The sequence below is a fragment of the Oncorhynchus clarkii genome, chromosome 33 (genome assembly GCF_045791955.1).
Source record: "Oncorhynchus clarkii lewisi isolate Uvic-CL-2024 chromosome 33, UVic_Ocla_1.0, whole genome shotgun sequence".
Taxonomy (NCBI): domain Eukaryota; kingdom Metazoa; phylum Chordata; class Actinopteri; order Salmoniformes; family Salmonidae; genus Oncorhynchus; species Oncorhynchus clarkii.
Genome location: NC_092179.1, coordinates 12,310,765 through 12,331,819, shown reverse-complemented (window position 1 = coordinate 12,331,819; position 21,055 = coordinate 12,310,765). Strand labels below are relative to the sequence as shown.

Genomic DNA, 21,055 nt, shown 5'->3' with positions numbered 1-21,055 from the left:
TACACTGTACATGACTATACACAATAATTATGTTACGTTTTATAACAACACCATGCAGTACGGTACTTAGTTTAAATTGTCCTTGACGCCACATCAACCTCTTACAATAAACATGATCCCCTTTAGGGTAACTATACAGGTAAAACACTTTCATTTACATTACTGCTTTGGATAAGTGGTTTCCCCTTTTTAAATGAGTTGGTTCCTGATAATGTTTTGTCACCTTGTATGAGTGTCCATTGCTTATTCCATTTTATTCTTATTTCACGTCCTCATAATCCACATTGTCTTATTCTACATCTTCTGAACAAAAGCTGTTCTATCTTGACCTTGGCTCAGACGCATGTCTACCAACTCCCTCGAGCCATGCAGATATTCAATGGCTTCTCAGAAATGGTCTTTATTCAACTTTCTCTGAAGATGGACATCCCATTATCCCACTCTGCCACCCCTGTTGACCTCTGTCGGCCTAACAAGTGCCTCCAAGCCGATCTTCACAATCTGCTTTTTTTTTTTTTAAATTTGTATTTTTATTTAACTAGGCAAGTCAGTTAAGAACAAATTCTTATTTTCAATGACGGCCTGGGAACAGTGGGTTAACTGCCTGTTCAGGGGCAGAACGACAGATTTGTACCTTGTCATCTCGGGGATTTGAACTTGCAACTTCCAGTTACTAGTCCAACGCTCTAACCACTAGGCTACCCTGCCGCCTTATCATGGTTGACAGACAATGTTGTTTTGTTCCAGGTCCTGGGAAGATAGACACTTCTGCCTGACCTCAGTCTCCTCGAAGGTGACTTTCTTGTTGTTCCTCTTGGGGTCGATCCAGGAGTTGTGAATGACCACGTTGTTGGGCATGGGCTCAGCCTCCACCACGGACACCACCCTCTTCTTCATCTTGCTCTTCAACACCTTCTGGAACTTTTGCCTGGTGAAGGCGTAGAGCAGTGGGTGAAAGATGGTCGTCCCGTAGGCCATGACCAGGAAACCCAACCGCAACTTGACCGTGAAGTCTGAGGGCCCTGCGCTGAGGATGACCGTGTTGAGGACTGTGATGGGCGTCCAGCAGAGCAGGAAGGTGGAGATGATGAGTAGGGACATCCTGAAGACGCGTTTCTGCCTCTCCCGCCGTTCCCGGTGGCGTTTAACAGCCCTGCGCAGAGCCATGAGGACAGAGACGGAGGTCCGCATGGACAGGACAGCAGGTGGGTTTCCGCCCCCTCTGACTGCCCCGCTGCCCTGGGACGCATCTGTAGATTCCACCTGCGTTGCGGTGGTCAAGGAGATGGTCTTCTTCTTGCGGGGCTTCTTCTTGGGCTGGTTGTGTTGGAAGCGGGTCCCGATGCGGATGTTCAGGGCCTGGAGTATCTTGTAGTAGGTCACCAGCATGACTACGGCTGTGAAGAAAAAGATGGGGATCTGAGCCAGGAGGTGGTAATACAGCCCCAGCTCTGTGTAGTACTCGTTAGTATGGACCACAGAGGCGACTGCAGTCTGGTTGACAGACTCCGAGCCAAAATCGCTGAAGAAGCCCACCTCCATGAAGGGGACCAGGAAACTGAAGAAGGACATAGCCCAAATCAAGCCCAGCAGAGCCACGGCGCGGCCCATGGTTAGCATGCGGTTGGCTGGACGCACTGAGATGTCGTAGCGGTCGACGGTGATGGCTAGCACGTTCGAGGCAGTGGCTACGCTAGCGAAGGAGACACAGGCCTCGTGGAAGCAGCAGACCAGCGCCGTATCAGCCTCTAGGGGGAGGAGTATTACCACGGCAGTCAGAGGGATGCAAGACACACAAACCTGGAACCAGAGAGATAAATAAGGATTAAGATTATCATTAGTTAAATGTGCCTCCTTCTACAGCAGATATAAGCCTGCTTCCTGAAGAATCTTGAGATTTGTCACAGAATAATTGCACTGCAATCATCTCATTCTAGACACTCACTGGAATTGTCCCTAAACATTGATTTAAGGTCAGTTTTGTGTTTTCCCTCACAATGGTTAAAGTTTGTATTTTCAATGTATTAACTGATCCGAGGTCTGTGCCTAATGGAAACATCAAAGACTGACACTCACTAGTACGTCTAGGACGTGCAGATTCATGGTGACGATGTTGGACACGGAGGTGATGAGGTTCTGCTTCATGCAGTAAAGGACCAGCACTGTCAGGTTGCTGCTTAGGCCCAGCACGATCTCTAGCAGCAGGAACCCTGTCAGCGACACCTGGAAATCCGGAGGGTAATAGCATTTTGTTTTACGATAATCATAGTATCACAATAATAGTATTGTAATAATTGCTTGTGTCGAGATATCAGTATGAAATTGGTTATCTGCTTTCATTGCGATATGCTTTAATCGTGATATCGGCTTTCATTGCGATATGCTTTAATCGTGCTATCTGCTTTCACGATAACTGACGTTGAACTACATTTACCCTCTTAATTAAAGTGGAAGTGGTATACATGTAAGCATGTACCTGGAAGCTGACGGGGTAGGGGGCGGCAGACTGGGTCATATCAAGGTCAGAGGGTTCCGAGGTGTCGAGGACAGTCACGTTGCTCATGGTGGCTTCTGAGATCAGCACAGGAGGGGTATGCATTATCCTAGAGAGACATGGTGACACACAGAGAGAGGAGGAGAGAAAGATCAGGCCAGAGACTGATTGCATTAACTTATGTATAGTGGGAGAGAAAGGTGTTGTGTTTCACCACAGAAGTGTATCGTATGCATGACTACTGACCGCCTCTCATCTATGTCTTACGTGTCTCATTGTCATTTCCTGATGAACTAGGTTATATGGGAGCATACAACAGTGTAGAAGAGGCTATTTCTATTCCTTTTAAATCTCATCTAGCTGATCTGTCTATCTATCTGTCTGGCTGTCTTTGTGACTTTGTCTGAGTGTATTTTTACCTCAATGGGATTCCATTTAGTGTGAAATGTGGCCAATGTGTGAACCTTTTCAAGTGTGGAAGTTTCAATCTCAAACTGATTTTGTGATGTCATCTTGATGGAATCTTTCAAAAGGTGGCAATTAAAAATCAAAAAGCCAATTTCCACAGTTTTCCGCTGTACTTTAAAAAAATGGTGTTCTGCCGTGTGTGATAATAAGATTTTCGCTTTGTGGAAAGAGTGAAAATGAGTACTCTCCCTTTATCCCTTCATTGCTGACACCTTTTATCTAGTGTTACGTTGTTAGCTGACTCGAACTAATAGTGCTTCACTTTAGTCAGTCGTGTCAGTGTTTTGTTGTTACGCTAGGCTTAGAGTTGTGTTTGTGGTTACTTTTGATCAATGTGTCCATGTTCTTTAGGTATTTCGCTTCATCCTTGCTTTGCTTTCATGTCTAGATATAACACAGTTTCCCGTGTGATCTGCCCAGAGGCTGGTCATGTCCAGAGAAACTATCCAGAAACCAGACAGTCCTTTTGTGGCTCAATAGGCATTTATATTGCAGACACACTGTACTCACCTCTCCCTCGTGTGCCGTCTCCCCTTCAAGAGTCCATGAACCAGCCGGAGCCGACTTGCTGAGGCCCCGACAGGAAATCACAAGAACCAACCATAGTTCTGTAGTAGTAATGCTTTTGTAGTAGTAGTAATACCAATGCAGTAAATCTCCACTTGGCGCACTTTTATTCCTGATGGTGCAGCCTTTTGTCTAAATAATGGGAGTGTTATGATGCAGATGAGTGCAGTCGGGGCCAACTGAAACTGCGTTTCTTTGGATCCTTCCTTTTCTATTTCCACGGATACAAACTCAGCTCCACCACGAGAGAAAGACCAGTCCACCTTCAAAACATTTCTCCATTTACTTTACCCAGAGGCTGTATACAACAGTGATGGATCACAGAGGACTGCCCTATACTCTCGTACATCCAATAAAAAAACACTGTATTCCGGTTTGGGGAAAGCGCTGAGGATTCATTAAACGCAGGAACACACGCACTTGTCGTCTGCGGTGGGCAGGGAGAGGATGTGCATCGTAGCATCCAGCCACGTGGTTTTACTAACTGAATGGTTTCTTTTAGGCAGCTGCTTGGCGTGCTTTTGTTATTTGATCTGTAGTCCTCCTCGGATCTTAACAGAGGCAGAGCAGTGCCTGGCTGATACTCAACTGTCCTCCCCTCTTCCTTCTGTACGTATTCCCTCCGACACCCTTCAGAAACACCCCTCCATCACCTTCCAGAGAGGAGAGTAAAGGTCAATGGCGTTTCCGTCTCCTCACACTTTGTAATTCCACTGGGGTGAGGCAGGATCACCTCAGTGCTGTGGCACCTTATTCAAAGTCAGACCAGGCTGGGAGGAAGGTCATTAGCTGCTTTTGAGAGAGAGAGGAGAATATATTACAACACTGGGCCATCAGCTATGTGGCATTTGGTGCGCGCTCTCTCTCTCTCTTTCTGTCACAGAGTAGGAGAGTGGGACAAATCAGGGGATGACATCATCCTTACGTTTATTTTTCCTCCCTCAATCGTCGTCCTGGAGAACAAAAAGATGGAGAGAGGAAGAGACGTAAATGAAAGGAGGATAATGAATGAGAAGAAAGTGTGTCATGATATTTCAGCCCCAAATGATCATTGTCCAGACAGTCTGAGCTGTATCAGTACGTTAAATCAACCCAGTGAAAGATCTGCCTGTCTGTTGTCATTGTGTGTTTTGTTAATAACCTCTAATCGGGTTTGTATTGAATTCATTCCCCCCCCTAGAAAAGGGGATGGAGAGAGATGGAGAGACACAGAGAAAGGTGATCTGACTCTTTTTGATTCCTAGTGGATGTCTTACTTATTATACCTTTGGCTATTCAAGGCCTGTCATGCGTTTGTGAGCCCTCAGCCTTTGAACTGGTTTTTTGTGCAGGCTCCCTCCCTCTGTCATCTCGCTCTCTCTCTTTCTTTCTCTCTTCATCTCTCTCTCTGTCTCCATCTTTTGCTGTCTGTCTGTGTGTGAACAGAAGCTTAAGAGGGCCAGAGACTAGCAGTGCTACTGGGAGAAGAGACAAGCTCGTATGTCACAGAGCATATGACAGTGTATGATCCGTATGACACAGAGCATATGACAGTGTATGATCCGTATGACACAGAGCATATGACAGTGTATGATCCGTATGACACAGAGCATATGACAGTGTATGATCCGTATGTCACAGAGCATATGACAGCGTATGACACAAAGCATGTAACTGCGTATGATCCATATGACACAGAGCATGTGACAGCGTATGATCCATATGACACAAAGCATGTAACTGCGTATGATCCATATGACACAAAGCATGTAACTGCGTATGATCCGTATGACACAGAGCATATGACAGTGTTTGATCCGTATGACACAGAGCATATGACAGCGTATGATCCGTTTGAAACAAAGCATGTAACTGCGTATGATCCGTTTGAAACAAAGCATATAACTGCGTATGATCCGTTTCATACAGAGCATATGACAGCATATGATCCGTATGACACAGAGCATATGACACAGAGCATATGACAGTGTATGATCCGTATGACACAGAGCATATGACAGTGTATGATCCGTATGTCACAGAGCATATGACAGCATATGATCCGTATGACACAGAGCATATGACAGTGTATGATCCGTATGACACAGAGCATATGACAGTGTATGATCCGTATGACACAGAGCATATGACAGCGTATGATCCGTATGACACAGAGCATATGACAGTGTATGATCCGTATGACACAGAGCATATGACAGCGTATGATCCGTATGACACAGAGCATATGACAGTGTATGATCCGTATGACACAGAGCATATGACAGTGTATGATCCGTATGACACAGAGCATATGGTTTTGTTTCTGTAATTTCACACAGTGGCACTGCACACAGAGGTTAAGCCACTGGCTTTCAGTTATTCACTTGCACGCATGACAGCTCACAGTGCACTCTGAGAAGGTGGGTGGGTGGGTGTGTGTGTGTGAGATGAATGGAAGGCTCAGGCTGTTATGAGAACGGTGTGTTTGCACAAAAGCCCCCGTGCTCCGCTCCACGCTAAGAGCAAGGCTTCAGAGACACCGCGCTCATAAGTGATGCTTAACATTATCAGTGTTGAGTAAGTGGGCAGGCAAGAGAAGGAGCAGAAATATAATCCCTTTGGATGAGACTGTGTGCTGTATTGGTCGAGTTATGTCTCTACTGTGTGACTGTAGGCTGACGGAGCAGACAGGCAGAGACTGTGCTAGAGCGCTATGGTTCTGTACATGCAGTGAGTGCACACGGCTGGTGGTTCTTTGTCTGTTGGTACAATACGAGTGAGAAGTTTGCAGGCTTTTTGCTCCAGTTGTTCTTTTGAACTCTGCTGATAGTGTGCACGTACTGTACATTATGGTGGCGTTTTGTGTTTTGACAACCGTTCCTCACGGTTCAGCAGAGGTAGAAAATGAGTGCTTTTGGCAAGAAGTCATTACTGTTGTCATTTTGAGTTTGTTTTTGAACGCATCTGAAATGCATTTATTTGCTTCAGTGTACACACTGACATTCATTATCAAGCGGGCTATTGTAACAGAGAATGGAGAAATCAGTGCAGTGATAGATGTTTACCTTGTCCTCTGAGGTAGTCGCGTGTGTGTGTCTCCGTCCTCTACCTCACAGCACTGTCAGCATAGATAACCGGGTGGAACACTCCCTCCCAGGTAGAGTGAAGGAGGACGAGAGAGCGAAAGAAAAGGACCTGAAGCCGCTGAGGCGGTTTCTGGCTGTGCGTGACAGGTAAGATGGTGTAGTTAAGTCCTCAGGGTGTGTAAGGATCCAGGCTGGAGTAGAGAGATCACTGTTCTGCTCTCTGGCTGTTCTGCGCTCTCCTCTCCTTCTCCCACTCTCACTCGCTCCGTCTCGGAGCACTAATAGCCCTTCCTACTCACCTCGCCCACCCTCCCTCCCTTCTCTGGCAGCGTCTCTCACACTTTCTATTTCTCTCTGTATCATCCTTTCGCGCTCAACATTTTCCCTCTCTCTCTCACCCTCTCCCTTCTCTCTCTCTATCAACCCCCTCTCTTTCCCTATTCTCTCTTCCCCTCTCTACATCTCCTCTTTCCTCTGATTGGTCTCATGTAACAGGTCCCTCATTTCATCCTTTCGTTAGCTTTGAGCAGTCTTTAGTTCAGTGTAGTATAGTGTCTAGTGTAGGGGTAGGCAAGTAGATTTAGCCTGGGGGCGATTTTTGTCGGAGCGGATGGTCGGGGGCCGGAACATTATTATTATAATAATATAATTATATTATTATGTACACTGCAATTATAATGTACACTGAAAATTGACCATAACTAAGCCCAAGAAATTGTATTTGAAAATAACAATTTAATTCCTTGATTACATTGAGACACGATCACGTCTCTTTTTTTTATTTGTGGGAATAATTTTAAGTTTCCTATATTAAAATCGTTTTTTGTTGAAATCTTGATGATTTTACAGTATATATTTTTTTACCCAAAAAATATTCAGTCGTGGGCCAGTTTTGGGAGGTCTGTAGGCCCACTGCTCTTGTGTGTCTGTAGCCTAAGTGGCACTAGCTCCAGACATGACACCTATCAAGCCTGTGTTGTTCAGTAATGGCTATTTTCTCCACGTAAGCTCTGGAACACAGTCATTAGGATTCACATTCCACAGATTGGCCCGGTTTCAGTACTGAAATTGGGATGTCAATGTCAGGCAGAGGATAATGATGTCATATTTTGGCAGGAAATGGAAACATTAAAGAGGAGCTGTCTCTGTCTCAACTCCGAGGCTTCAGAGCACATACTGTTTTCTTCAGAGGGTGTTTTCCGCTGGTGCCGGTGTCACTAGATTGAAGGAAGACATCTCGGAATTGTGCCAAAGGTCAATTTTTTTTTTTTTTTTCAAAATTATCTCTGTCGCTTTCTTTCTCCCCCTCCCCCTCTCTCTCATTCTTTGTGTCTTTCTCCCTCTCTTTGTCGCCATGCCAGTCTGTGTGTTTGCACTCTCTAGAAGACCGGGCTCGGCAACTGTGGCGATTGTAATGGTACTTGAACCCTAGGGGACTTTTGGCCAATCATCGGTTGTTATACACCTGTCTGATAGGACAGACATAATTACCCTCAATCCATTAGTCACACTAGCCTGGTTGCCAGATCCGACTGTTTTATCTAACTCTTTTGTTGATTTGAATGCCAAATGACACTGTGAATGACAATGGAGTTGGCTAATTTATGAAGAATATCTGGCAACATGACCAGGTTAGATTGGATGCAGCCTGTAGGGAATATACAGCTCTGGAAAAAATGTAAGAGACCACTGCAAAATGATCCATTTCTATGGTTGTACTATTTATAGGTATGTTTTTGGGTATAATTTACATTTTTGTTTTATTTATAAACTACTGACAACATTTCACCCTAATTAAAAATAAAAGTATTGTCATTTAGAACATTTATTTGCAGTAAATGACAACTGGTCAAAATAACAAAAGATGCAGTGTTGTCAGACCTCGAATAATGCAAAGAAAATAAGTTCATATTCATTTTTAAACAACACAACACTAATGTGTTAACTTAGGAAGAGTTCAGAAATCAATTGCGTCTTGGCATGCTCTCCACCAGTCTTCCACATTGATGTTGGGTGACTTTATGCCACTCCTGAGTGTAAAAATTCAAGCAGCTCAGCTTTGTTTCATGGCTTGTGACCATCCCATCTTCCTCTTGATCACATTCCAGAGGTTTTCAATGGGGTTCAGGTCTGGAGATTGGGCTGGCCATGACAGGGTCTTGATCTGGTGGTCCTCCATCCACACCTTGATTGAAGTGGCTGTGTGGCATGGAGCATTGTCCTGCTGGAAAAAAAATATTCCAGCCTTGCTGAAGCACCCCCAAGATCATCACCGATCCTCCACCAAATTTCACAGTGGGTGCGTGACACTGTGGCTTGTAGGCCTCTCCAGGTCTCACATCAGGCAGATTTGTCTTTGTGAAGGACGCCTGAATTAAGCCACGTACAAGGTTGTCCTGGAAGAAAACTTGCTTCCTTCTGCTCTGACAATGTTCCCTGACCCTGAGGATTGGTTTGTCCAGCAGGACAATGCTCCATGCCACAAGTTTTGTGGACTACTAATGACCATCAGCAGGATCACAGCGTGGAGAAGCCTAATTACCGTGACTAAACGGCCACGTGGAATTTGACTGCCATCATGATTCGTGACTACTGGTGTGGCGTTTAATACGGTCACAATAACAGCCCATGTCACATCTGGAGGAAACCTGGCATCATCCCTACGGTGAAGCATGGTGGTGGCAGCATCATGCTGCGGGGATGTTTTGAACAAAGCAAAGTACAGAGATATTCTTGATGAAAACCTGCTCCAGAGTGCTCAGGACCTCAGACAGGGGCGAAGGTTCACCTTGCAACAGGAAAACCACAACGCCAAGACAACACAGGAGTGGCTTTGGGACATGTCTCAATGTCCTTGAGTGGACCACCCAGAGCCCGGACTTGAACCCGGTCTAACATCTTTGGAGAGACCTGAAAATAGCTGTGCAGGAACGCTCCCCATCCATCCTGACAGAGCTTGAGAGGATGTGCAGAGAAGAATGGGAGAAACTCCCCAATAGCAGTGTGCCAAGCTTGTAGCATCCTACCCAAGAAGACTGCAAACATTGCAAACACACATAGGTTGCACGATATGTGCAGAAAATTTAATTGCAAATTTTTTTTTGCCAAATATTGCGTTGGCCATTTCACTTGCGATATAGATCAAAACACTTAGTCATCTGTTGGAATCATAGAAATTGAATGATTTATATTAAGAAACAAAGTGAAAAGCAGCATCGTTCTTGCTTTGTACAATCCGTTGACTGCATTTGACCTAACAGAACAGCATGCAAACGAACAAATGGAGGAAGCTATAAAAACAGATGTTAAATGAGTGTTCTGTCAATCACCGCATTCTTATCGGTAGACTCAACAGCCTTGGTTTCTCAAATGACTGCCTCGCCTGGTTCACCAACTACTTCTCAGATAGAGTTCAGTGTGTCAAATTGGAGGGCCTGTTGTCCGTACCTCTGGCAGTCTCTATGGGGGTGCCACAGGGTTCAATTATTGGGCCGAATCTTTTCTCATCAATTATTGTCGCTCTTGCTACTGGTGATTCTCTGATCCACCTCTACACAGACGACATCATTCTGTAAAGTTCTGGCCCTTCTTTGGATATTGTGTTAGCAAACCTCCAGAATAGCTTCAATGCCATACAACACTCATTCCATGGCCTCCAACTGCTCTTAAATGCAAGTAAAACTAAATGCATGCTCTTCAACCGATCGCTGCCCGCATCCGCCTGCCCATCTAGCATCACTGACTATCCTACCGATCCTTGACTTCAGCAATGTAATTTACAAAATAGCCTTCAACACTCTACTCAGCAAATTGGATGCAGTCTATCACTGCGACCTGTATGCTCTCGTTGGCTGGCCCTCACTTCATACTCGTTGCCAAACACACTGGCTCCAGGTCATCTATAAATCTTTGCTAGGTAAAGCCCTGCCTTAGCTCACTGGTCACTTTAGCAGCACCCACCCATAGCACGCGCTCCAGCAGGTATATTTCACTGGTCATCCCCAAAGCCAATTCCTCATTTGGCCGCCTTTCAAAAGGACCAATTATGATGTTTATGGGACATATTGGAGTGCCAATATTTTATTTATGTGTTTTGTGTAGCGACTGCAGTGTTGAAATATGCTACTCTCTTTGTTTACTGTTGTGCTATCATCAGATAGTAGCTTCTTATGCTTTCGCCGAAAAGCCTTTTTGGCCAAGTGGGATGCTTGCGTCCCCTATCCTAGAGAGGTTAGTAACCTCTCTGGGATATGTGGGAAGCTAGCGTCCCACCTGGCCAAAAGCCAGAGAAAATGCAGAGCGCCAAATTCAAATAAATTACTATAAAAATCAAACTTTCATGAAATCACACATGTAAGATAGCAAATTAAAGCTACACGTGTTGTGAATCCAGCCAACATGTCAGATTTCAAAAAGGCTTTTCGGTGAAAGCAAACGATGCTATTATCTGAGGATAGCACCATAGTAAACAAAGAGAGAAAACATATTTCTACCCTGCAGGCACGACACAAAACGCAGAAATGAAAATATAAATAATGCCTTACCTTTGACAGGCTTCTTCTGTTGGCACTCCAATATGTCCCATAAATATCACAAATGGTCCTTTTGTTCGATTAATTCCGTTGATATATATCCAAAATGTCAATTTATTTGGCGCTTTTGATCCTGAAAAACACATGTTCCAAGTTGCGCAACGTGACTACAAAATATCTCAAAAGTTACCTGTAACTGTAATGCCAAAACATTTCAAACTACTTTTGTAATACAACTTTAGGAATTTTTTAAAGTAAATAATCAATCAAATTGAAGACAGGATGATCTGTGTTCAATACAGGAAGAAAACAAACTGACGCTACCTTTCTGGTCACACGCCTCTATCTAACAGTACACTTGAAGTGACCCTCATTTTGAACAGGGCTACTTCTTCATTACACCAAGGAAAAACCTCAACCAATTTCTAAAGACTGGTGATATCCAGTGGAAGCGGTAGGAACTGCAAGAAGGTCCCTTAGAAATCTGGATTCACAATGAAAATCCATTGAAAAGAGAGTGTGTTTAATGAATGAAGAGGTCCAGTGGAAGTTATACCTACTCTTCAGCACTTCCTGTGAGGTATAATTATATACTAGGGCTTGGGTCTTGTGTACGTTAAGCACATATCCTGAATATGTTCCAAATGTTTGTAAAACATCTATCAATCTAGGTACACTTGAGCCTGGGTCTTTAAGGAGTAACAACATCATCAGCATACATGCATATCTTATGTTCACTACCTCTTATTGTTATTCCCTCTAAAGATGTCCTGTCTTATTGCCTGTGCTAATGGCTCGATGTACAAGAAGAGCGTGGGTGAAAGATTACAGCCTTGTCTTGCCCCTCGCTCTAATTTTATAGTTTGTGACAAATGTCCATTTATCTTTACTCTAGCGGTCGGACATGAATACAGTGTTTTGATGCACTGTATCACTTCTTGTTGAAACCAAATCTTTCTATACCTTGGAATAGATAATCCCATCCCACTGAATTTAAATGCCTTTTCTGCATCTAGACTGATTAATGTAGCACTTGTATAGCACTTCATTTGGCTGTTATTGATGCATATAGTTTATAATCCGTTTTAAGAATTGCAATAGGTCTATAGGAACTGCATTCCTTCTTATCTTTACACTCCTTTGGGATTACAGATATGATAGCTTCTCTCCACGATGGTGGTAGACCCCCCCCCCCCGCAGAGTCCAGTTAAAACAGGCCTGAAGTAGAGGTGTTAGTTGTTCATTGAAGGCTTTGAACCATTCTGAAGGGAAGCCATCAGTGCCTGGAGATTTCTTTGCTTTTAGATGAGATATTGCATTGTTATTTTCCTCAGTAGTTATTTCTGAAGTAAGTCTATCATTTTGCTCTGTGCCAATCGAGGGGAGATCAAGGGAGTTCAAAAAGATGCTCTATTGTCTGTGCATCTGCCTTCTCTGGTTGCTTGTACAGATTTGTGTAATAGGATTCAAATGCATTCTGTATCTCATCCAATTTGCATGTGATCTTCTTTGTTTTGGGCTCTTTTATTTTGACAATGGTTTTCTGTGCTTGTTGTTTCCTGAGTCTCTCTGCTAGTCATTCTGTTGCCTTTTGAGCCTGCTTCATAATATCATTGCTTCAGGAGCCTGAGCTTTTTCTCTACTTCTTCACTATACATCTGGTCAATTTCCTGTTTTACCTTTTGAATCTCTCGTAATATAAGAGGGTCTTTGCAATGACTAAATCGTTCCAAGTTTCTTAATGTTTCCTGTAATTTCAGCAGTTTCTGTGTTTTAATCTTTTTCTTGAGAGATGATGTGGCGTCGATCTTCCCTCTAATAACCGCCGTAGCTGCATCCCACAATGTAGCAGGAGACACATCCCCGTTATCGTTATTCTCCAGATAGATGTTCAATTCTGTCTTTATTGATTCCATGAATGCTGGATCATTCAGCATGCTTGTATTAAACCTCCATATAGTATTTATTGGTTTGCTATCAAGGTGTAGAGTAAGGTAAACTATGACCTGATAAGTCGCTCTGGCCCGATCCTACAATCCTTAGGCCTGTGTCCATCTGCATTGTACATGACAATGTATGGCTGAGTAAATAGTATATTCCCTATCTGTCATGTGGATGTCACGCCATACATCAAGCAGTCCTGAATCCTGTAATATCCTATCTCACTTTTTAGCAACTAGGTTAATTTTCCTATTTTGATATGTGCTGTGCGATTTTTTTGAGTTTAAAATCATGTTAAATTCCCCTCAGATAAGCGTGCCAGAGGTTTCTGTGGCAATTAAATCAAACACCTTCCCGTAGAAGACCATGTCACTCCCTGGGGGCGGGTATACATGAAATAATGTAACTTCCTTGTTATCCAGTTTACATTTAACAGCTATACATCTACCCTCCTTGTAAACTGAATTTGGGATCAAGATTGCAACTCCCCTTCTATCCATTTTGTAAGAAGTAAAAAAAAGTATTCCTATATCCCATTTTCTTGAGTTTCTCATGTTCAGGTGTGGATAAGTGAGTTTCCTGACAGAATAGTATGTCAACTCTCTCCCGTTTCATCTTTGCTATTACCTTCTCTTGATGGCACTCCCCAGTCCGTTTACATTGAGACTTATGACCTTAAATTCCCTAATGAAGCATCGATATAAAAAAAAAAAAAACACCTGTGCACCATAACTGCCAGCTTAACATGAGCCTAAAAATGAACGAAAAATCAAGAACGTTAAAAAAGTCAACCAAAGTGGGAAAATCGAAACCCTTTTTTGACAGACACACAAACGCGTACACACACACCCCAGCATTACTCCATTCTGAATCATTAAACCTCACTGAGGTCACATCACTGGCAACAACACGGATTACCCCTGTGATGACCTCATTGACTGACCCTCTTTGATGACCTCACCCAGTCTGCCTGTTTACTGATGACGGACAGGATTGCAGAGTGTTCTTATATTATGTCACTCTGTGTTAATCACAGTGCCTCATGTCCCTTTGACCTCTGAGTGTCTTTTCTCTCCTTTCGTTTCATCCCTCTCTTCTCCCCCTCACTCATGGCCCCATACTGAGAGAGCTGATATTTTAGTGTGTTCTGCGTGTGGTCATCTGAGTTCAGGGGTCATCCGGTAGAAGGCTGAGTGCAACCCACTGCAGCTGGCTGGCTGTGTCTCCGCACGTGCATATATTTGGCCAAGCTGAACACAGTTGAAATCTCTTCACTGAAAGACATGTGAAACAAAATAGTGTATTTCCCTCTTAATAAAACATGGAGATAGTGTGATAATCTGGCTGGTGAGATCTAATGCACTTAGGCCCTTCTTTAGACCCTGGAGCTGGAGCCTCCTGTCTCTTCCTGTTGTTCACTGTCCCACTGGGAGGGTGTCCAAGCCACCCCTCACACACACACTTCCTGTTGCTGTGGAGGGAGCATGTGTTTATGTGTTGCTGTCTGAGCGGTGTTGGGAAGCCATGGGAAAGGACTGAGTGCCAAGAAACACTGGGGGTGACCTTCAAGCAGTGCGGAAGTCACATGTACACACAAACACACATACGTGCTCTGCTGGGCAAAGAAACATCTAAACATCTCTATCTTATTCCTCTTTGTCTATTTCACACCTCTGCTTTGGCAGCAAATTCACACTGAGGTTTATGTTAGCAGTTACACACAAACAAGTGTGGAAACGGGTTCTGTGTCGTCCCTGTGTCCCTGGTGTCCAGATATAATGACTACAGAGCTATTTTAGCCCTCCACTCTGAAACTGGTTCTCAGAAACCTGGGTTAAAAAATAGCCATTAGGAGAGAGGCTGACTCCAACTGTACCCAGTCCCTGTCTAGTCTCTATCTGCCCTTTCTTTTCCCTAATCCTTGTGTCCCCTTGTGTGTGGATTTTTTTGGCGTTCCCGGCCCTTTGAGTAACAAACACATTCTCTATCCTCTCGTCCATCTGACAGTGAGACAATAGAAGGGAAGCTCTGTGTATGGAACCAATGAGAACTCATGGTACAGTTGCTACAGTCTGTCCAATCACAGGCGGGCAGAGACAACAATGATAATTTGCCTCTCGTCGTTAAACAGTGCACTAGTTTTAACCCTTTCTCTGGTCAACATAAGGAAACATTTGTTTTTATCTGAGTGAGTGTGACACTGTCACAATAATGACTCTGACTGCACCAGTGTTAGAGCTATTCTCTTCAGCGTTATCTATGCACTTAAAACCGTGGGCTGTGATTTGTCTTTGCCAGCCATCCACACTGACATTTACTGGATGCTTTATGGTAACATTGACTCTCTCTCTCTAAATGGCTTTCACACCTGTAGTACTGTAGTAGTAGCCTACACGCTCGCTGTCACGCTGTGGTGTCCTGGATGGTTGCATTTTCTCTGGAAATGTGGACAATCCAATGTCATTTCACGCTCTCTCTGTCATCGCTATTGATGTTACTTGCAGGCTTCCTCCTTTCCCTTTGAAAGTGAAACGAGGAATCATCGTTGCTCCTGCTGCATTGTGTTCTTGTGAAGACCTTTTTTTAAGAGGTTCACATATTGATGGAGCCAGAGAGCTGATGCATATATAGCAGAAGTGAATTTAGATAGCCTTCCAATTTGTGCTAAATAAGCTATCCCAAGAAATGGTCTCCTCACTCTCTCGCTCTCTCTTTCTCATTCCTCCCTTCTAATTTAAAAATGGAGGTTCTCAGGACAAGAACAATCTCTCTCTCTATTTGGCGCCTCCTTCTTATCAGCTGTGAAGTGAATTGCAGGTTTTTGTGAAATTGTTTCAGCATCCTCTCCCCTCCTAGTGAGCTTCCAGTCGGCCATATTGAATTACAGCTAATGTTTCTTATCAGAAGTCCCTTTCTCCCGTTGTAATGGCTAAATTGTGTTTCCAGGGTGACAGTTGGAGTTATTTTCAGTGTATTGCCTCCGTTTCCCAGGCTGTGTTGAGAAGTGTCTGCTCAGTGCTGATAAATATGGCCGACGATGAGGCAGGCTGATTGATGTGGAACCAGTAGCCTCCACTGCCTGTGAGGTAACAGCTGCCCAGAGCAATGGCACACCACAGACCCAGTTCCCAGTGTAGAAGCACCACAAGAAGCCAACAACATGCACATCATGGTGCCCGCAGTGCCATGTCAATGCCAAAGAGCCCACTGAGGACCTTGCTAGACGTCACTACCTGGCCAGTGGCCAAGCTGGAAAGGCTTGAAATACAGCATTTTCTAACCTCAACAACAAATTAGAAATCCCTTAGCCTACCTGGGCCATAGCCTTTTGTGGGCCCTAAGCCACCATTTATTTGGGGTACGAAAAAGTTTTGCCTGGAAGGTGCCCCCCCCTTCCCTCTGGCGGTCCTCATCAGAGCCATCATGAAGTGCTTTGAGAGACTAGTCAAGGACCATATCACCTCCACCCTACCTGACACCCTAGACCCACTCCAATTTGCTTACCGCCCAAATAGGTCCACAGACGATGCAATCTCAACCACACTGCACACTGCCCTAACCCATCTGGACAAGAGGAATACCTATGTGAGAATGCTGTTCATTGACTACAGCTCGGCATTCAACACCATAGTACCCTCCAAGCTCGTCATCAAGCTCGAGACCCTGGGTCTCGACCCCGCCCTGTGCAACTGGGTACTGGACTTCCTGACGGGCCGCCCCCAGGTGGTGAGGGTAGGCAACAACATCTCCTCCCCGCTGATCCTCAACACTGGGGCCCCACAAGGGTGCGTTCTGAGCCCTCTCCTGTACTCCCTGTTCACCCACGACTGCGTGGCCACGCACGCCTCCAACTCAATCATCAAGTTTGCGGACGACACAACAGTGGTAGGCTTGATTACCAACAACGACGAGACGGCCTACAGGGAGGAGGTGAGGGCCCTCGGAGTGTGGTGTCAGGAAAATAACCTCACACTCAACGTCAACAAAACTAAGGAGATGATTGTGGACTTCAGGAAACAGCAGAGGGAACACCCCCCTATCCACATCGATGGAACAGTAGTGGAGAGGGTAGCAAGTTTTAAGTTCCTCGGCATACACATCACAGACAAACTGAATTGGTCCACTCACACAGACAGCATTGTGAAGAAGGAGGCTGAAGAAATTCGGCTTGTCACCAAAAGCACTCACAAACTTCTACAGATGCACAATCGAGAGCATCCTGGCGGGCTGTATCACCGCCTGGTACGGCAACTGCTCCGCCCTCAACCGTAAGGCTCTCCAGAGGGTAGTGAGGTCTGCACAACGCATCACCGGGGGCAAACTACCTGCCCTCCAGGACACCTACACCACCCGATGTCACAGGAAGGCCATAAAGATCATCAAGGACATCAACCACCCGAGCCACTGCCTATTCACCCCGCTATCATCCAGAAGGCGAGGTCAGTACAGGTGCATCAAAGCTGGGACCGAGAGACTGAAAAACAGCTTCTATCTCAAGGCTATCAGACTGTTAAACAGCCACCACTAACATTGAGTGGCTGCTGCCAACACACTGACACCGACTCAACTCCAGCCACTTTAATAATGGGAATTGATGGGAAATGATGTAAATATATCACTAGCCACTTTAAACAATGCTACCTTATATAATGTTACTTACCCTACATTATTCATCTCATAGGCATACGTATATACTGTACTCTATATCATCGACTGTATCCTTATGTAATACATGTATCACTAGCCACTTTAACTATGCCACTTTGTTTACATACTCATCTCATATGTATATACTGTACTCAATACAATCTACTGTATCTGCCTATGCTGCTCTGTACCATCACTCATTCATATATCCTTATGTACATATTCTTTATCCCCTCACACTGTGTACAAGACAGTAGTTTTGGAATTGTTAGTTAGATTACTTGTTGGTTATTACTGCATTGTCGGAACTAGAAGCACAAGCATTTCGCTACACTCGCATTAACATCTGCTAACCATGTGTATGTGACAAATAAAATTAGATTTGATTTGATTTGATTTGAGCCAGTTTCATCATAGCGCTTGGTGGTTTTTGCGAATGCACTTGAAGAAACGTTCAAAGTTCTTGACATTTCCCAGATTGACTGACCTTCATGTCTTAAAGTAATGCTGGACTGTCATTTCTCTTTGCTTATTGGAGCTATTCTTGCCATAATAAGGGCTATCTTTTACCAAATAGGGCTATCTTCTGTATACCACCCCTACCTTGTCTCAACACAACTGATTGGCTCAAACGCATTGAGAAGGAAAGAAATTCCACAAAATAACTTTTTAACAAAGCAAACCTGTTAATTGAAATGCATTCCAGGTGACTGACTACCTCATGAAGCTGGTTGAGAGAATGCCAAGAGTATGCAACGCTGTCGTCAAGACAAAGGGTGGCTACTTTATAGAATCTCAGATATATAAAATACCCTTTTGGTACTACATTCCATATGTGTTATTTAATCGTTTGATGTCTTCACTATTATTCTACATTGTACATTGGAAAAAACGTTGAATGGGTAGGTGTGTCCAAACCTTTGACTGATACTGTACATAAATATGCATACATATAAATACACATATATCGTTTTAAAATATGTGTTCCTTTATTATTTTCTCCTAAACCTACCACCCCTCCCCTAATTGGAGTAAACTAATGGACAACAACACTTAGGCTTCTACTTCCAGCTTATACATACTATATACATTTTAAGGACGCAAACTATATTTAGTTTGTTTTTACTCCTGTCCTTCTTCTACCCTCAACCTCTCCCATCTATTTCGGATGTCCATTCAGTTTTGTATCTATTTGCCATATATCTTTATTTGTGCTGTTTCACTAAAGTTCTTAACGTGTATACATTTTACGGACATGAGTTATCTTGTTGTTATTGGTCCCACCCTTCAGCTCCATTCAACCCCTCCCATCTACCTCTTAACACCATCCATATTGGATTCATATTTGCCATGTATTTTCCAACAGTGCTGTGATGTTTCACAAAAGTTCGCAATCTTTCTATTCTCGTAGTTTCTACAGATTCTAAAATGTTTTGTTGTTGCTAAAAGTATTTTTAGGTTATTGATCAATCGACTATCACTTTTCACTTTTAGCCCCCCCCAAAATGTAATAATATATACGTTTTTTTTTTGGGGTGGTCGACCGCCTATGACGCTTATGCCCAGGGCTGGCCCTGGGGGCTGCCCCACGCACACTTCTTGCCTGAAACACATACACACACACACACACACACACACAGGGCCCGGCATACTATGGATTTGTATGTTAGTTGTGTCTGTGAGTGGATTGTCTTTGGATTAGATATTCTGCTGTCCAATCTCTTCTCCCTGGCCAGTCTGCTAACTGACTTCTCACACTGGGGAGCACAGCGCTCAGCGCAGAGCAGGGAGTCTAGACAAACAGACAATTAATAACAACCGAAATAGCTTTTATATCTGCCTGCCTGCTCTCTCCTTTTGGACTAAAATGGTAGCTTAAGCTTTCCCCACCTTTGTCGCTGGTTCACATGAACTTTTGTAACGGGGTTTTGAAAGATACAACTGTATATTGTTTTTTAACACAATGGGTTGTAGAAGGGACTGAAGGTGTTTGTGTGGGTCTTAATGAGTCTTAATGAATGTTACCGAGGGGTTAATTGGATCAACTCATCTGCATAGAACATCTGGCTGACACACACACACACACTAATATACACACACATGTTTAAAAGTCCTCATGTACTGCTGCTTTTCCTATTGACTGCAGTTCCACCTGTTTTCGATGTAAACAGCTGTGTGCTTCTTCCTGTCGTGTTTTCCCCTTGACTTTCACTCTCCTCTCGCTTCCTCTCTTCTCAAATCAATACTGTAGAAGACTGTATTGTAGGAGGCTGTGGTTTTCTATCGAAATGAACAATAAATCACGCTGAATGTCATATTGTCAAATGTCGGAGGGTGTTTTTCTAGATCTCAGGCAAATGTCTGAAGGTGTACATATGCATGCGCGCGCACACACACACACACACACACACACACTTCTAACACCCTGTTCTCCTGTCTCTCTCTGCAGACTACCTGTCCCAGGGGGTGGATCTGTCTGATCAGCAGAGCCAGACTGGAGGTGGAGAACCAGGCCAGGAGACTACTGGAGCAGGGGGTGGATCTGTCTGATCAGCAGAGCCAGACTGGAGGTGGAGAACCAGGCCAGGAGACTACTGGAGCAGGGCATGGAGACACAGGTAGGGGACACACACAGTCAAATCAAATTGTATTTGTCACATGCGCCGAATACAACAAGTGTAGCCTTTATCGTGAAATGCTTACTTACAAGCCCTTAACCAACAGTGCAGTTCAAGAAAAGTTAAGAAAATATTTACCAAGTAGATTAAAATAAAAAGTAAGAATAAAAGTAACGAGGCTGTATACAGGGGGCACTAGTACCGAGTCAGTGTGCGGGGGTACAGGTTAGTTGAGGTAATCTGTACATGTAGGTGGGGGTGAAGTGACTACATAGATAATAAACAGAGAGTAGCAGCAGTGCACAAAAAGGGAGGGGGTTCAATGTAAATTGTTCGGTGGCGATTTTATGACTTGTTCAGCAGTCTTATGGCTTGGGGGTAGAAGCTGTTGAGGAGCCTTTTGGTCCTAGACTTGGCGCTCCGGTATCGCTTGCCGTGCGGTAGCAGAGAGAGCAGTCTATGACTTGGGTGACTGGAGTCTCTGACAATTTTATGGGCTTTCCTCTGACACCGCCTATTATGTAGGTCCTGGATGGCAGGAAGCTTGGCCCCAATGATGTACTGGGCTGTACGCACTACCCTCTGTAGCGCCTTACCAAGCAGTTGCCATACCAGGCGATGATACAACCAACCATAGAACCATTTGAGGATCTGAGGACCCATGCCAAATCTTTTCAGTCTCCTGAGGGGGAAAAGGTTTTGTCAAGCCCTCTTCACAACTGT

At 44.2% G+C, this 21,055-nt stretch overlaps 1 protein-coding gene and 1 pseudogene across 4 annotated transcripts; one reads left to right on the top strand and one right to left on the bottom strand.

Moving 5' to 3' along the window:
* Positions 1-505: 505 nt before the first annotated feature.
* LOC139393205 (G-protein coupled receptor 22-like) lies at positions 506-7,052 on the bottom strand. 4 transcript variants are annotated; one of them, XM_071141641.1, is made up of 6 exons: positions 6,574-6,865; positions 4,455-4,482; positions 3,473-4,318; positions 2,477-2,603; positions 2,077-2,223; positions 506-1,800 (listed from the first exon to the last, which is right to left on the bottom strand). In XM_071141641.1, exons 4-6 carry the CDS (start codon positions 2,597-2,599, stop codon positions 715-717), a joined length of 1,356 nt encoding a protein of 451 aa, XP_070997742.1. In that variant the 5' UTR covers positions 2,600-2,603; positions 3,473-4,318; positions 4,455-4,482; positions 6,574-6,865; the 3' UTR covers positions 506-714. The 4 variants fall into 4 exon arrangements, with proteins under 4 accessions (XP_070997742.1, XP_070997744.1, XP_070997741.1 ...); XM_071141643.1 differs by having other exon boundaries at positions 3,473-4,321; positions 6,574-6,864; XM_071141640.1 differs by having other exon boundaries at positions 3,473-4,482; positions 6,574-7,052.
* LOC139392914 (conserved oligomeric Golgi complex subunit 5-like) overlaps positions 5,490-21,055 on the top strand; it is an 82,409-nt pseudogene continuing 66,843 nt past the window's right edge.